Source organism: Myotis myotis, unplaced genomic scaffold (genome assembly GCF_014108235.1).
Source record: "Myotis myotis isolate mMyoMyo1 unplaced genomic scaffold, mMyoMyo1.p scaffold_m19_p_8, whole genome shotgun sequence".
NCBI classification, from domain to species: domain Eukaryota; kingdom Metazoa; phylum Chordata; class Mammalia; order Chiroptera; family Vespertilionidae; genus Myotis; species Myotis myotis.
The window spans coordinates 14,625,909-14,643,566 of record NW_023416390.1 but is presented as its reverse complement, the minus strand read 5'-3'; the positions used below and the strand labels follow the sequence as shown (position 1 = coordinate 14,643,566).

Below are 17,658 nucleotides of genomic sequence, written 5' to 3'. Positions count from 1 at the left end.
TTACTAGAGACCTGCTGCATGAAAATTCATGCACTGGAGGGGGGTGTCCCTCAGCCCAGCCTGACCCCTCTCACAGTCTGGGAGCCCTCAGGGGCAGGAGGCAACCCGGCGATCAGGGGAAGGCGATGCCCCCATCACACCTCTGCTGCTGCTACTGCCAGCAGCGCAAGCCTCAGCCAGCCCTGGTTACCTGAGCCTCGGGTGGCCCTGGGCGGCTGGGGGGGCTGAGGGGACTAGGGGACTCCGGAGGCAAGCGGGCCTGGCCTTGCCATGCACCTGCCACCCCGATGGGACTGGGCACCACCATCTTTGAGGGCGTGGCACTCAATTAGCATATTCCCTCTTTATTAGTTAGGATTACAATAACACATCAAGACCTAATGAATGAGGAATATAAATTATTATACCAGATGTATAAACAGAAAGAAGTATATAATTTTATGCCTCTTTCAGTTCTCTGCACAAAGTAACCTTTACAAATATTTCTTAACATATAAACTTTATGGGAACAAATGAGGTACTGGAAACTGGTTAGAAAATTCACCAAAACCTTACAAACTCACATGTCCTCAACGGTAATGTCCTTGAGGATCTGGCAGTAGTCCACATTCCATACAGCCTGGTCATCCCAAACCTTGGAGGCAAGAAGAACGGCTCCCAAAACAATTCTCTTCCAGTTCGTAGGACAAATGTCGATTTCGGCATAAGTTAAAAGTCTTTCTAAGTAAACCTGCAAAAGTAGAGCACTGTCTTTGATTCCAGATCAGTGTAAGTGCTGTGATAACAACTCTTAGGAATGACAGATTTCATCTGTTTTTTAACATGTCTTTTATTCTTAGGTTCTACAGAACCTGCTTGGCCAGCCAAAGCCAGAAGCCACGTCACAGTTGCAAATCAGATACTTCTGTTGCCTATTTTCCCATGTGGAATTTCCAGCCCAATTTTTGGTCACAGGAATGAATGTACATCTTAGCAAAGGTCCTCCTAAAGAAATGCATTGTATATTACCTCTCCACTTGAAAAGGACAGCATATATAGGCCCAGTGTAGATTCAAGTTGCTCAATAAATACTGGAGTGCCTACCACATACATTATTTCATACCTGCTGGTAGTTATATGGTGATTTTCAAAATACTTGAACATGTAAATTCCTAATAATACTGAGCATATTTCTATCTTCTTTTCACAGAAACTAGTCCTTTTGTAATACAGGCTGAAAATAAAAACTGGGCCAATGGAGCCTCCCAGTGGCTGCTGTGTGGTGCAGCAGGACAGGCAGTACAAGCAGGTGTGCTTAAGACTGGACTGTACAACTGTCAGGTCTTCCTGTTTTAGTGCCTTTTATAAGGAACACACATGCATACAAAGGACAGTCCTTCTCATATCCCCCCAATGCTCACATCTCCATGATCCTTTTATGAAATTCATCTCTGTCTTACATAATCTGAAACTTAGTGTCAATTCTGTTGGATTCTAGGTGGTAACAGAGCTGCCAGCCTCTGTATCCCTGGTACTCCTAAACCTGCCAGGTAGCTTGTGAGATTTCTTTTACATGCATTAAATGTCTATTCTACAGAGAACTCAGAGAAGTTAATGGCTGAGTAAAGATTATAGAGGTAAGCTGTGATTTGTTGTTACCTCAAAGGTTGCTTTGCAGAAGAGTATATACTATGCTATTTGACAAAAAGAAAAAAGTCCAATTTTAGAGAGTATGTTTAGCCCTAACTGGTTTGGCTCAGTGGATAGAGCGTCGGCCTGCAGACTGGAAGGTCCCAGGTTCGATTCCGGTCAAGGGCATGTACCTTGGCTGCAGGCACAGCCCCAGTAGGAGGTGTGCAAGAGGCAGCTGATCGATGTTTCTCTCCCATCGATGTTTCTAACTCTCTATCCCTCTCCATTCCTCTCTGTAAAAAATCAATAATAAAAAAAGAAGAGTATGTTTACTGTCTGAAAGTTATCAGATTGACAGCTCAGATTTGCCAATGTTCTCCAAACTCAACTGTGTTTTCAAAAACAAATGGTTATTGAAGATATGTTCTTAGTGAAATTCTGCACTTATTCCCCAAAACTCAGCACTCTAAGAACGAATCTCCTTGCAAGGTTCAATTCTACTTTATAGAAAGTATCAGAGGCACTTATACAACACTGGCATTCTCTCAACTTCCTGTCATCTTTACTGGCAGACTTGGAAGTGCCATTATTCATTCATTCACACCACTTGCCCTCCTGTGTCAGTGGAAGTGACATTTCCCTTCTCACTGAAGCTAACTCTTCTATCAGTGAAGTCCATCCCATCCCATGTCTGCAGAACACTGTTCCCACATTTACCTTTTTGAAGAATACTCTGTCTGCTAATGCTTTCTCTGCATTTGGACAGTTACTCTCGATTCCCTACCTATAGCTCCGATTCATGCACTAATTCCTTATATTCCAATGATCACCAGACACTGCCACCTGCTGTCTCACAGGTACATCTAGCTTAATGTGTCTAAAAAGAACTGCCCCCCTCTTCCAGCCCTGATGCTCCCCTTCCTGTGTTACCTAGCTCTCTACATGGAAGCACCGCTCCTGCCATTCTCCAGCACGTGCTATGCACTCCAAACAGTTGATAGCTCCACGAAGAGGCTTGTGTCTGAACCAGTGCCTCACTAAAATTTTAACAGGATACTAAAGGAAGAGGCCTTGACCTCAGTATTCTTTCCTTCCAGACCATGATGTTGACTTTTCCCTTTAGGTTTGCTGTAGGAAGGGGTAATATAATTCTAACCACTTCTCAATAGAATAGGACTTACTCCAAATGATAAAATCTTACCATAGGAATTTTGTATGAATGACACCCAGGTCCTCACATAGCTATAGCTTAGCAGGCAACTAGCAAAGCCTTTTCAGGTACTACTGGCACTATAATCCTGGGCGACTTCAAAGGCAGGCACAAGAGGACAGCAGGGATAGATTAACACCCATCATCCAAGGAACAGAGAATTTAAAGCTATCATTTTCAAGCAGGACATATTAGAACTGCCTGGGGAATACAACCTAGGACTCAAGTTAGACCTACACTGATTCAGTCTCTGCTTGGGACCAGATGGTTTGTATTGCCCCATCCTACCACACCAGCACACCTTGTATGTGTGCAAGTGTGTGCACTGCATGTGCGTGTGTCTCCTGAGGTGTGGAGGGCAAAAACAGAAATTTCTCCTGCTGCTTTCAATAGCAATTGTTTGTGATGAGAAAAGCAATAACAACATTTTAAATCATGATTACTTAGCTTGAATTTGTGTATTTTACTTCCTTTGATAGGTTTCTCTTAATAAAGTCTTAATGATCATTTCAGGAACCTATTTTTATTTCAAAAACAGAACCATACCCTGTGTACAAGACAGAAAAGATGCTTTCTGAAAGAAAAACTATCTTACCAAAGTCACTATCGCACATTCAGCTGTTAGCTGTGCAGCACTGAAGAGGGTCCGAACAAATCTGTAAATAAATTTGTGTTCAGGATCATGCCTAAAATATTCCTCCGGAACTGTTTCTCGCTGAAAGGAGAAAAAAATGCAATATAAGTATCCAGGGAAGAAAAATACCTAAGTGCTGTTATGATAGCAGTCTTCTACTTGTGCCCACATGTCCCTTAAAATAACATTTTTATTGGGTGACATGTCTTTTTTAAATTTTTTTAAAATATATTTTTATTGATTTCAGAGAGGATGGGAGAGGGAGAGAGAGATAGAAACATCAATGATGTGAGAGAATCATTGATCGGTTTGCTTCCTGCATGCCCCCAACTGGGGATCGAGCTTACAACCCGGGCATGTGCCCTTGACCACACTTGAACCCAGGACCCTTCAGTTCGCCGGCCAACACTCTATTAAACTGAGCCAAACCAGCTAGGGCATGACATATTTTAGTCATTTATATATAAACAATGGGATCTTAAAAAATAATAGTGATTTAATACTCACCACCACCATTCATTAAAGAAAAATATAGGCACAACCTCAGATAATTTATTTGTTTTCCTTCTACCTTCCTGCTACAGAATTTTATTTAAATGTAAGTTATTTTTAAGCTCAAAAGTCTTGATCACCATGTCATGCTTCTCTGCAATCAACTCTGAAAATAATTTTGTTTCCTGTAACCACCAGGTCTAAGGTTGTACTGCCTTATACAGTAATCACCAGCCACATACTGCTACAGAGCATCTGAAGTAGTGAATTTGAAAGTATTTGTCTTTTTAATTAACTTAAAATTTAAATAGTTATTTAATTTTCTTCATAGAGATGTTAACATCTCTATTAAGTTTATTTACAAATATTTATATTGTTTGATGCTATTGAAAATTATCTTTTACAAAGATACACTTTGGGATTTTTTGGATCCATTTACTTATCTTAGCTCACTAATTATACAAAGCTGCAACTCAGTTCTTACTGACATATCCCTTATAAAACACTTCTTTTCTAAAGTAATTAGATACATGGGGTGGGGAAAAGGATTTAAAAGAAGATGACTTTGACTTCAACCTGGGAGTAATTTTCTTTTAGTTATTAATTTCAAAGCAAATCAGCATGAAATAAACACAACTGTATGAGAGAAAAATACAACTTCAATATAAAACTGACTTACTGTGAGTGGATGTGATCTCTCATCAAAAATATCCAAGGATCTATTTGCATCTCTAAAAAATAAGAATATGTTTTTTTAAAACTAATTCAGAAATTGATAATATCTTAGCAACACAACTGCTGGGAGTAGAGACGGGTAGAGAGAGAAGCTTAACCTTCAAAAAGCAGTTTTACAAATTCTTCTCTTGGATTTGGTAAGAGGGTTTCCTGATCTCTTCACTCAGCATATCAAATTCTGTGAAATCATTTCTATGATGGCCAGCTAGAGTTGCCTTAAATAAGCATTGACCCTCCCTAACGGCAATGCTAGTGAACCAAACACATTTGCACTCCTCTGACCTCACAGTGGAACACACACAAACATTTTATAATGCGGTAGTAGTAGACAATGTTGTCCTTAGAATTTTAATTCATGTGAATATGAGAGTCATGTTTTTCCCTTTCTTTTTCTCTTACTAGTTTCTTAAACACAGACACCCTTCCAGCCCCAGCACCACCCCAGGTGCGGCCAGCCAGGGAGGGACCACGGGAGGTTGGCTCCAGGGCATGCATGGCCATCTTGCCAAGTCCCAGTCCCGCCCTGCTGGCCTGCGGGGATCTGGCCGAAACCGGCTCTCTGACATCCCCCGAGGGGTCGGGGATTGCGAGAGGGTGCAGGCCAGGCCAAGGGACCCTACTGGTGCATGATGGGGGTCAGGGAGGGAGCACAGGAGGGCTCCAGGGCGTGTCCGTCCTGTCTCACCCAGTCCCAATCGGCTAGACCCCCAGCAGCAAGCTAACCTACCTGTCAGAGCGTCTGCCCCCTAGTGGCCAGTACGTATCATAACGACTGGCTGAACGGTCGAATGAATGGTCGGACACTTCGCATATTAGGCTTTTATTATATAGGATTGTTATTATGTATTTCTTGTCTCTTAAATAGTTTAAGTTAAAAATTTGCCTTTTTATTTTAAAAGTGACTTAGTCTTTTGATTTAAATGTTCACCACACTAATACACTCTGCTCATTTAAAGAGTGGTGCTCCAAGTATATTCTGTAGGCCTCTGGGGTTCCCCTAGAACCCTTCCTTCTCAGGAAGCCCATGAGGTCAAAACCGTTTGGTTTTTTTAAAAATATTTTTTATTGATTTTTTACAGAGAGGAAGGGAGAGGGATAGAGAGTTAGAAACATTGATGAGAGAGAAACATCGATCAGCTGCCTCCTGCACACCCCCTACTGGGGATGTGCCAGCAACCAAGGTACATGCCCTTGACCGGAATCGAACCTGGGATTCTTCAGTCCACAGGCCGACGCTCTAGCCACTGAGCCAAACTGGTCAGGGCCAAAACCGTTTTTATAGGAATATTAAGGCAGTGCCTGCCTTTTTTCTGACATTTGCAATCATCTATCTATATATATAAAAAGCTGAGCAACCAGCCGGTAGCTATGACATGCAGACCACCAGGGAGCAGACGCTCAATGCAGGAGCTGCCAAGTGACAGCAACTTTGCAGAGTACCCTCTCACACTCCAGGCCCCTTGGAGGATGTCAGACTGCCGGTTTCAGTCCGATCGCCGCAGGCCAGGTCGAGGGGCCCCACCTGCTGGAGGGACTCTGCTCACTCCGCAGACCACAGACGCCCTTCGAGCCCCAGTGTCACCCCAGATGCAGCCGGCCAGGGAGGGACCGTGGAAGGTTGGCTCCAGGGCGTGTCCGGCCATCTTGCCCAGTCCCGCCCCACCAGCCACCTTCTAACTAATTTCCTTTCAATGTGCACGAATCCATGCACCAGGCCTCTAGTGATTGTATAAAAGCAAAAGTGAGTAAAACTGATTTCTGAGCATGAATCAAGGAAGTGGAACCACACTATACTAGTAGTCATTCTATTCTTCACCGCCACTTGCAGTTGAAAAAAAACTGCTTTGCTTAAGAACATCCTTGATAACGCAGTAGAAATTTATAGTGTTATTAAACTTTGATCATTCTCCTTATATTCTGAATAAATGGAAAGTATGCATTAAGCACTTTTGCATTCTAAAATGTGGTTGTGTTAAGGAAAAGCACTTCTGACTTAGTTGTGAGCTGAAGAAGCCTTTTTTTTTTTTTTCCATAGAATAACATCTTTATTTGATAGTACAACTGTCATTCTCTCAAAAAACAAAAAATGAGCCTGGCACTTCAAGGAAAATAATTTGTATGTTTGTTGCCAATGACACAATTCAAGCTCTCAGGCTAAAAGTCAGAATTTGGGAAAATATGTACCTTCTTTTGTGAGCTTGACAGCTTTTCAATACTTAACGATTGGTGGTGATACTAACAAAAGTGAGTTTTTGCCACTTTATAAAGAAATGTGAACCAATACTTTCCAAATGACCAATACATAATATTATAAAAAAATCATGTGCAAATAAAACATTCATTAAACATACAAGATAGATCAATGGGTATTAATTTAACAAATTACCTACTATAAGTTTGTGGATATGATTTTAAATTCCATTGTAACTAATGGAATTAGTCCAGCACTTATGGACTTTTGGCATGGTATCAAAGAATACCCACAATTATTTGAAGGCTTTAGAAATACACAATTTTGTACCTATATAACTACATGAGACTGGGTCTTCTTCATGTTGGTTTTTCAAAACAAATGATTGAAGTAATTGTAAATGATTGAAGACAGAGCATACATGAAAATCATCTGTCTTATAGTAAGCCAGACATTAAATAGATTTGCAAAAACGTAAATAAATGACACCCTTTCCACTCATTTTTTTGTTGTGAAAAATAATTATGTTAATACTATGGTCCTCAATCAAGGGTGATTTTGTCCCCCAGGGGACATTTGGTCATGGTTGGAGAGATTTTTCTGGTGTCACAATGTGGACTGAGGAGAGGCTGTTATTGGCAACTATTGAGTAGAAGGCATAGAGAGGCCAGGGATGCTGCTAAATATCCTCTAATGCACAAAAATTATCTCGTTCAAAATTTCAAGAGTGCTATAAAAATCCTGTTTAAACATACAATGGACTTATTTTTAAATTCTCAATTTTAATTTCTAATACAAGTAAATACTCTTTGGGACAATAACTTAAGCGTTAAGAGTCCTAAGACAAAAACAAATGATTCACTTCAATAATGTAATAAAAGCACTCTACAGTTCACTCCAATAATGTCTATAGTTATTTCCTAACACTAAACTTGATAGCTTGTAAATTTACTGCTAGAATAACAAGACAGGTTTTTAAACTCACCTGTTCTTTATGTGGTAATATATTGCTAACGTCACACTGTGGAGGAAAAAAAATTGTAACAATTGTAATTTTAATATGTTAGGTATGAACACATTTTTAAAAAGGGGTTAGAGTAGGGGAAGACCTTCCCAGATGCCCAGTGGCCTTGAAATCCTCATTCAGAACAGTATCCATATGGGTACTTTTCCCCTTGTTTTAGTTCTTTGGCTTTTAACAAAAATAGGAAAACCAAAATGCGAAGTAATATGCTGTTAGAAGACATGTTTGGGTTGATTATTATAACATATAAGTTATTACATATTTCCCATCATTTGCCCTTTCACCCATAGAACCTTTCATTCTGTACAAGTTATATTTGTGCACATGCTTCAATTTAAGCTATACAGTAGTTTTTGTGCTTTTTAAAGAAGGTTGTTAGGCTCGGCATTTCAGTTTATTTAGTTCACTATCCCCCCCCTACCCACCCATTTCCATCATTTCTGTAAAGGCAAATAAAGTGCTCTATATCAAATAAAATCTTAAGAGCAAATATAAGAACCCACAAAGTACACAGTCTATCCTGAAATAAGCAGTGCTAACAATGCAGCATAATACTACAGTGTAACATTTAATAAGCTACTACCAAGGTAGCCTAAATGAAATATTAATGAGGAGGTGTCAATCCTCAGATACTGTGTAAGTTATTGTATTCCTAACTGAATAACTGTATGCTATTCAAAGATATTGTGTACTACACACCAAAGGGGTTTTCTTGGTTAAGTTATATGCTTTTCCTCTTTGTCCTCAAGTGTCTAAAATGAAGCTCAAAATAATTGAGGGAAGGCAAATCTGAACTTTATAACTAGGTCTATATAATATTAGCACTTGTAAAAAAAGGCTCATACTATTGTTAGCATCAAAGATGGATACTTCTATAGTGCTTCAGTTTCATCTTCAAATTGATTTGAAAATCAGAGAATTCAAAGCATAAAATTTCAAAGCTGAAAATGACCACTGAACCTTAGATAACATTTAATTCAACAAATCATTTTACAGAAGGGAACCAAGGCTTACAGCAGACTTGCTCAAGGTCCCACCAATAACTAGAAGCAGTTCTCTTTCCCCTACAAGCCAACCAGGCAGTGGTTCCCAAGCTTAGCTGTACACTGGGATCATCTGAGGAGCCTTAAAAACTGCCTGTTTCCACCTCTAGATGTTCTGATTTAAACGGCTTGGGATTGTTTTTAAAGCTCCCCGGGTGATAGCAATGTGCAGCAAAGTTTGGGAACACGTGAATCAGGGTTAAGATCAGAATCACCCTGGATACTTTTGCTCATATAATCATGCCAAACATCCTACTGATTACAGGGTGAAGGGGAATGGGAGGAGGGGGAAGAGGGCCTAGAGGAGATAAACAGTGATGAAAAAAATAAAATAAAATGATCAGAATCACCCTGGATGCTTCTGTTCATATAGTCATGCCTCACAGCCTTCCTCAGCTTATCAAAAGGCTTGTGGAGAGTGAGAGTGTGTGTTGAGGGAGTGGGGGGAGATGCATGATTTAGAGACATATTTTGGAAAAAAGTTGCATAAGTGATTCTAATAAGGCTCACCCACCCCATTGAGAACAATGTACTACTATCCCATGATAAACATTTTTCAAAATCATCCCTAAAAGTCAAAGTAGCTCTATTAATTTTCTCAACCTTTATTTCACCAATAGTGAATGTACTGAATGATCATTTTCAAAACTTAATGAGATCAAATTAAAACTTACTGTACTTTCAAAAATTACACTAATTTGGAGAAATAAGTATGAAACCTATTTGTCTGAGCAAGGTTAATCTTTATATGCTGTAACATCAGAATCTTTTGAATTCAAAAGAATCTGCAGAATGCAGCCAACGTCAAGTGGTTTCTTACTCATGATTTAGTGCCGTGGCTGAATAAAAATATTCAGTGATTACTCAATAGGTGCCAAAGCTCAGGACTTTAGAGAGAGATGAGGCTCCATTTTTGCCAAAACACAATTTGATCTCAACTATTGTTATAAGTAAGAGAAGTTCTATTATTATGATTGTGAAATTGCTAGTTTTAATTAAAGCAAAAGTACTGATAATTTAATTAGCAAAGAAGCTGGTACATTAGAAGCAAAATTGAATTTATGAGCTAATTACGTTTTTAAGACTGAAAAATAAAATTAGGGATGAGGATATCAATATTTTCAGACAGCATGTCCCAAACTGTGTTCTGGAAAATAAACACTCATATTCCAAGGAGACTTTGATTATATTCCTTGGACAGCTCCAGTGGGGAGTCAGGAAGCTCTATATCCTGTTTTGGTTTAGTTCCCTTTTAAATATGCTTGAAAGGTTCATATTAGGGTATTTTTAAAGTGCATCTCCACCAATTGTGGACTATGTGGTGCTCCCAGAAATATATGAATAGTTTTCATCATCAAGACGTGCTGTTCATGTTTGCTTAAGTATAAATCTGACAATGGCTATGTTTCCAAAACTTCACCTTTCTCATTTTTTTTCTGTTGTGATTTTTCTTATACGTGGATTGATTTAGGGTCTTGGAGATATATACTGATTTCATGCATTTCTCCCTCTTTGGGGGATAGAAAGGAGAAGTGAATTTTTATACAGAAATAGTGCAAAGGGAAAAATGTATAATGGGGAAAATCTGACAAAATCCAACTAAATTAAATGCGCATACACTCTGGTGCCAGTAGGGGACAAACTGTTCCTCCTTCCAAGAGTAGCTTCCAAAGTAGTATTCATTGTTTTAGGTCTATGTCTCATAAAGAAATATTTTTTTTCCTAGAAACATCCAATAAAAAGCACCTCTCCTTTTCATTATATTCAATAATGTCTTAACAACAGAAATGTTATCAAGTAAAGATAAGTAATTTTTCTGGGATTTCTTATTTGCTAACTGGCCTTCCTTTCTTCCATCCACTCTAAGGTTAAAATAAAAATAGAAAATTCATATTTAGGTCCTTGAAATCAATATATAGTTGGCATCAGTTGCTTAATCTGGTCACTAAAAAGGACAATCAAATGACTGAAATTATGTGTGGCTAGGATGCTTTTAGCATAACGGGGTCTGTCACTCAGCCCTTGGCAACCTAGTTGTACTCACCATTGTACTGTGGTTCTAAGATTAGGCTGGCTGACTGTGCTGTCATCTAGAAATATAGTTGAGCATGAGCTATATTTTTTAGTAAGGTGCCCTGGAGATACCTGAAGGGGAAGGGAAATAGAAGAAAATGTCACAGTAAGTTAAACCTATAAAAGTGTGTTTTTTCCTTGGTTAAAATGTCAAACAAGCATTAAGATTCTTCTTATATTCCATGAACTGCTTACAGGGAATCCCCCTCATTAAAAAGGAAACTTCTCTAGGGAAGGGAGGACTCGTCTCTTCTCCTACCTCCAGAATCTGAGACAAATCAGAAGTTCAACTAGTGTTTGAAAAATTATTTGAAATTAATTACAACTGGAAGGTAAATCTTAACTACAAATACAAATTAGAATTTATCTGCAGTGGTATTGGAGAGGTGACAATGAACTTTTTGAGGCCCTCTAGAGAATAATCTATCTTCAAAACACTTTAGAAGTATCCATTTATTTTAGAACTATCCATTGATTTATAAAAAGCCCAATAATACAGCAATAATCAAATACTGAAATAGCCTAAACTATGTTAGGACAATTCTCTTCCTTAAAGGCCAATAACTAATCCCAATCACTGTAAGTAGCTGAAAGTAAAAGTAGCATTCTTTAATATTACAGAATAGCAACAATTTTAATATGCTTGGTTTTATTGTATTTTAAAAAAACTAATTCAGATGAGCCTTCCTTCCTTGTATCAATATAAAATAGTTTTTATCATGCTGCCATACTTTCCCATAGTATGCCCCACAAATACTCAAAATATGGGGTAGGGACAAAATCTAGTTGATGCCTTTTAAAATACAGAACATTTAAAAATTGGCAATAGCCAATAATCAGAAATATCTATGTATTATATAAAACACCATTTCACTTGTTTCAGATATTTCACTGCAAAGCCACTTATTCCTTATTAACCAAAAGTTCCAGAGAGTGCATTTTTGAAAAGTAATATTTGGAGGGACAAATTCTCCTTGAAACTAGAAATGCTTTAACTATAGCTAAAACTCTGTTACTTAAGCTATGCAGTTAATGTAATTTACTTTTGGGATCTCAAAAAACAAATACAGCATGAAACATGAAAATTCATTCAAATACTTTTATTCTAAATGAAAGGTTATCTTTTAAGGTCACTAATATTAAGATGTAATGTGGCATATAATACACCATAACAAAGTCTAACTATAACTAAAACTTATACATTGGGGAAGAATGAAGAACAGGGGGAAAATGCACCAAAATACAGATGAGTTGGTAAAGCTTTGGGTGATATTTGCTCCCCTTTTGTCTATTTAAATTTTTTTCTTTTATAAATGTATATTGGTTTCTCTTTGAAAATATTAGTGCTAACACATTTAATATTCATAATTAGACATGGGCTTATAGCCTCACAGGGGTTCATTTAGTAAATTAGCAACTTATAGTATACTGGATAGATCCAGCCAAAGAAACATTCAACACTTGCTCATCACTCCAGGCCTACTCCCAACTATTCAAACTTTCAGGATCAAGTATCTAGTATTCACTACAGGGTGGCAGAATTAAGCTTCTGAGCAAAGCCTGGATACATTAGTGCCAGCAGGTTCCTTTCCCCTTATCTTGCTTGAAAACTTAAGACAAATGTCCTTTATGGTTAAAGCCTTACTGTTGCTGGCCTACAACCTCAAATACACTACACTGACAAGCATAAAAAAAAATGCAAATACAAAAAAAAAAAGAAAAAGAAAATTAAACAGCCGAAACACTACTGACAATTTAGTGTTGATAGGTATTATTAAAGTTAGTCACTAGGATAGACAGGGACAAAGAGTCATACTTTATCTTCATTTAACACTAATGACAGAATAGATGGACTTTGACAATCTTTACAAGAAAGTGAAGGGCTTGCTAAGTAGACTACGGTTCAATGGCAAAGACTAGAAAAATAATCATACCTAGAAGTCTAATAAGTCACAATCCAAACCCTACTATTAAAGATCAAGTACCTGTTGAAATTCTGCTTCCACCCATTGTGCTCACTGCCTCATCTTAACCCATTAAAAAATAAACCCACTTACTTTTTTCTACTTTTTCACAAGTTGTGAATATTAAGAATTAAGGACTTTTAATTAACTTAAAATTTCTAATACTTTCTGCATTAATGAAAACTGCTCCATCTATGTTGCATATAAATGGGACAATATGGCAGGGTACATGGTTTAAATAGAATTCTTAATTAAGGCTTTAGTAGAAAAGTGTAGTATGCTAATTATAGGTATAGCCAAAAATATTCTCTGAATTAATATCATTGAATTAAAACTTTAACTTTAAACTTAGAACCTATATTTATTTTTTTTAATGTTTTTAATGATTTTTCTTTTTCGTTTTTTTTTTTTGAGCAAGAAAGGAAAGGAAGTGAGAGGGTAGAGAGGTAGAAACATTAATGAGGAAAAAACATCAATCGGCTGTCTCCTGCACACCCCTTACTGGGGATCAAACCCACAACCCAGGCATGTGCCCTGGCAGGGAACTGAACTGGTAACCTTCTGGTTCATGGGTCGACACTCAACCACTGATTCACACCGGCCACGCTAGAACTTATATTTCAAGTGTAAAGCTAAGTTAAACATGATGGACTGACCACAAATCTACATATTTCCTCCCCCCTTCCTTTCAGAGATATCTCATTAGAATTAAAGGCATAAAAAGAAGTTATACACAGTATAGGAGAAAAAAGCATGTAATTTTTAATGTTTGAAAGCTGAGGACTAGATAAAGGAGTGGTAACTGATATGGCAGAACAGAAGCAGCACAAACTTGGTGCCTAGAGTATGGCCGGGACAAGAATAAGAATGCCAGTTTATCTGACAGAACCAAAGGCCGGTTCCAAATTCAGAGGCTTGATCCCAAAATCCTGCAATGAGGACTATCAGTTAACAAAAGTCCTGCTCACTCCTGGTGCTTCCAATTACATCTTAAAATACAGCCAGGGACCACCACACATCTGAGGAAAGCCAACAAGCAAGAGAGACTAAAACAGGAAGAAGGAAATTAATGGGAGTGACAAAATGAAAACATTAAAAAAAAAAATTCTTAACCTCAGAAAGACAAAAAAATTGCATTGGTGGAAAAACCAATGCTATAAAAAAAAAGTGACAGAATATAAGAGAACTCAATAAATTAAAAAGACAAAACAAAGAATTCAATAGAAAGGTTGGAGCATAAAGTCAAACAAATCTCTAGGAAGTAGAACAAGAAGAAATGGAAAATAAGAGGGGGGAAAAGTTAGAAATTCATGCAGGAATACTGGTCTAAGAGTTCCAACTTCTGAGTAATACAAATACTAGAAAAAATAAATACAGAAAATACATATATTTTTAAATTCACTGCCATAAGTGAAGATCTGCAGGCTTAGTGGCCACACAAAAAAATGAAAAGGAACATACTAAACCATACTATGAAATTTCAAAATTCCAGGAACAGAAGGTACTAAAAGCTTCCAAAAGGATGGGGGGAAATGATTAAAATTGTAATATACAATGTATCACGTAATGTCAACAGATTTAAGAGCAACTCCGCAAATAAGAAAACAGTAGAAATGGTTTGGAACTGCAAAAATTAGTTGCAACCTAGACTTCTATACTTCAAATAGGAGGCATTTCAGAAAGGCCAGAGCTCTAAAAACTTCTGCCTATGTACTCTTTCCAAGGGAAATGTGCTCCAATGAAACAAGGGAGTATAACAAGACAGAGGGAACATAGAATCGAGGACATAGTGGATCCAACACAAGACAGCAGTTATGTGAGATCTCAGATCACTTCAAGGAGATATGCCAGGAAAACAGGCACAGACCAGGTCTAGGGAAAACCAGTTTATACTAGAGTGGGATGATAAAAGCTAAGGAATGTTGTTTCCAAAAAAAAAAAATAAAACAGATGGAAAATATTTTTGATAGGCAGGTGACAAATGTCACAACATTTGGAGGGAAAATTGTTGTTAGAAAACAGGCAAGAGAATATAGTCAGGAAACTAATTCCACAGAGAAATGAATAAGTATTAAGTTAATGTAGCATAAATGTAGTATTTCTGTCTGATGGTCATCTTTGTCAAATTGCTACAGAAAATGTGTGTGTGGTGGTGGTTGTGTTCTGTTTTGTTTTGTTCTTTCTTTGCAGCAGGGAATCCAGCCTACTTACTGCATCTGGCTATGTAAAATCTTGGCTAGGAAGAGGGGCATTAGATTATCCTGAAAAAGTATAGAAGTGCCTAGATTTCAGTTATACTGGAGAAAAAGAATGAAGGGTATTCAAGGAAGTGGCACAGCCAGAGAACTATAAGGCTCAACAGTAAAAAATATTTTTATAGTCATAATAATGTAAACACTGATTCTTTAATAAAAACCGTGTAACATGCTGAGGGAACAAAGGGAGGGAAATAAGATCATGGTAGAGAAAGCTAAGTTTCACCTGCTATGACAGGAAGTCAATAAATAGTGCTAAAAATTAACTTAGCTATTATACTTTTGTTACTTTTTTTAAAAAAATAAGATTTAAAAATTAAGGCCAAAAAATTATAAGGTATATCTTTAAACCACAACCATGTTATTAAAACTTAAATGTCAGAACCCTTTAAAAATGAGCATTACTAACCTGAAGACTTCCTGAATACATATTTGATAATTATGAAAACAAAAGAGATTTATAAAATCTACAAAGAGATGTCCATACTAACGGTACTGGGTCCATTATATTTTCTAGGAACCATCACAATTTTTACTTCAAACTGTTAGTTTCTTACTTAACTTTTCAACTGTTTACTTACATGGTTTACATAGTTGTTCTTCTTCTTTTCTCGCACTAAGAATAAAAAAAAATTAACTGATCAATTCTGATACAAATGCCATAGAAAAGTAAAAGTTGCTGATTATGTGACAGATTACCAATATACAAAATTCCATTCCATTTTAAAAATAATTTTTAACAAAAATTATAATTTAAATCACCTGGCAAGATGAGCTCCACAAAGTAAATCCAAAAACTTAGTTTTACTTTTTGACCTAACAGATATTCTATAATAGGAACAAATGAAAGACTTTCCATGTACAGAAGAAAAGGCAGAGCAAATCAGGCCAGGTGAGAAACTTAGCTAATAAATGGTACTTGTTACACATCTGAACAACTACCCAGTAGTAGTTCTAATTTTACACTTATTCCCACCTTACTTGAATCACCAGGATCTAACAGTGGCAGCTCTAAGAACCAGTTTCTGGCCAAGCACTAACCCCTATTTGCACCAGCACTCCCAGAAGTATCCTGGACCAGTTATTGGTAATCCACTAAAATACCATACTAAAAAATAAATGTCGTGACTCAAATGGGAAGTAACCTATTTAAATTTAAATTTAAAAATGTGTGCTAACCTAACTGAACATATCTACAACACCCAAAATCGATTTGCTCTAACAAAGGCCAGAAGAACAAGAGCTCCAAAGAGAGTGTTGTTTCCCACACTCATTTATGGTAGAACGGGCATCACAGACACACACATTCCTTAGGACTGAAGAGAGGGGCATGGGGTAGTTTTTCCCTTTACTATTGCCACTTTCTCTCATGTGAGCCGCCCAAGGCTCTGGAAGAAATTAAGAAATACAGCAATTCTAACCAAAAATGATTGGCTCAAGACAGGCAAAATACACATACACCATGAAAAGGCAGGTTAGAAACCCCCATTTTTTATTGTGCTACGTCACTTCACACAAAATAAAAACCTCACTTATTGTACTTCTGCTGTGGTAGTCAACTGAAAAACTGGTCATGTGTGGCTTTTTAAGCAAGTAAACTAGATTTAACATAAAGGAGTATAATCAGGCAAGCAGGAGTGTTAAAATCCTACAGTTCTGGTTATCCTAAAACAAGCAGGCCATAGGAAATGTACCCTTACTGATGAGGCTAACCTTCTGGGCAACCCTAGAGGGCTATGTACCTTGGCATAATATTACATTATGATGAGAAAGTTTTGAATAGCTTAAAAGTTCTGAGTAGCATGAATCTGGATGTGAGATAGCATCATTTGGTTTAGCACTATATAAAGTGGGGCAAAAATCACAAATTCAATCTTCACATATAAACTGATTTTTTTTATTTGTTCAAAATGAAAACCTAACTGGGACCTAAATCCTATCACTCATCTTTAAAACGTATGCTCTTTGGAGCAAGGGGAAAAGGACATAGCTGTTTGGAGGAATAGGCCACATCTAAATCATGTGGCCATTTGACTGTGTTGATAAAGAGGTGGCAAAATGTGTAAACAGATAGCTACCAGTTCTCACTGAATACTTTCTCTAATACGAAAACAAAAACAGTTTCAAACTTCTCAGAGGAAAAAAATATTGTCTTACCATCCGTTTGAGATTTATTCAAGAAAATTGTGCTTGCCCTTGGATGGTCAGAAGGGTTTGATTCCAAAGCTAACTCTGTATAAAAAGAAGAGAAAAAGACATGCTAATTTAGTTGAGTAGAAAAACATATGATTTTAAAAACAGCTACACATCAATATTAATCACTTTTAACAGTGTTAGTAATGATAACAAGCCAATTTTAGTAAAGGCAACAATATGAAAATTCTCCTGGAAAAATGTAAAACTATAGAATGATTTTATACATTGGA

The 17,658-nt window shown here is 37.3% G+C and overlaps 1 protein-coding gene across 3 annotated transcripts in view; it reads right to left on the bottom strand.

The window, feature by feature from the left end:
• CCNYL1 (cyclin Y like 1) overlaps positions 1-17,658 on the bottom strand; it is a 39,906-nt gene that overhangs the window by 7,410 nt on the left and 14,838 nt on the right. The window contains exons 2-8 of one of the 3 annotated variants that reach the window (XM_036319532.1): positions 17,390-17,464; positions 15,814-15,848; positions 10,985-11,085; positions 7,859-7,894; positions 4,627-4,678; positions 3,417-3,536; positions 564-730 (exon numbers count right to left, since the gene is read on the bottom strand). In XM_036319532.1, coding sequence (XP_036175425.1) covers positions 564-730; positions 3,417-3,536; positions 4,627-4,678; positions 7,859-7,894; positions 10,985-11,085; positions 15,814-15,848; positions 17,390-17,464 — 586 coding nt within the window. The remainder of the gene's footprint in view (positions 1-563; positions 731-3,416; positions 3,537-4,626; positions 4,679-7,858; positions 7,895-10,984; positions 11,086-15,813; positions 15,849-17,389; positions 17,465-17,658) is intronic. The other 2 variants (XM_036319533.1, XM_036319534.1) reach the window with 2 other exon arrangements.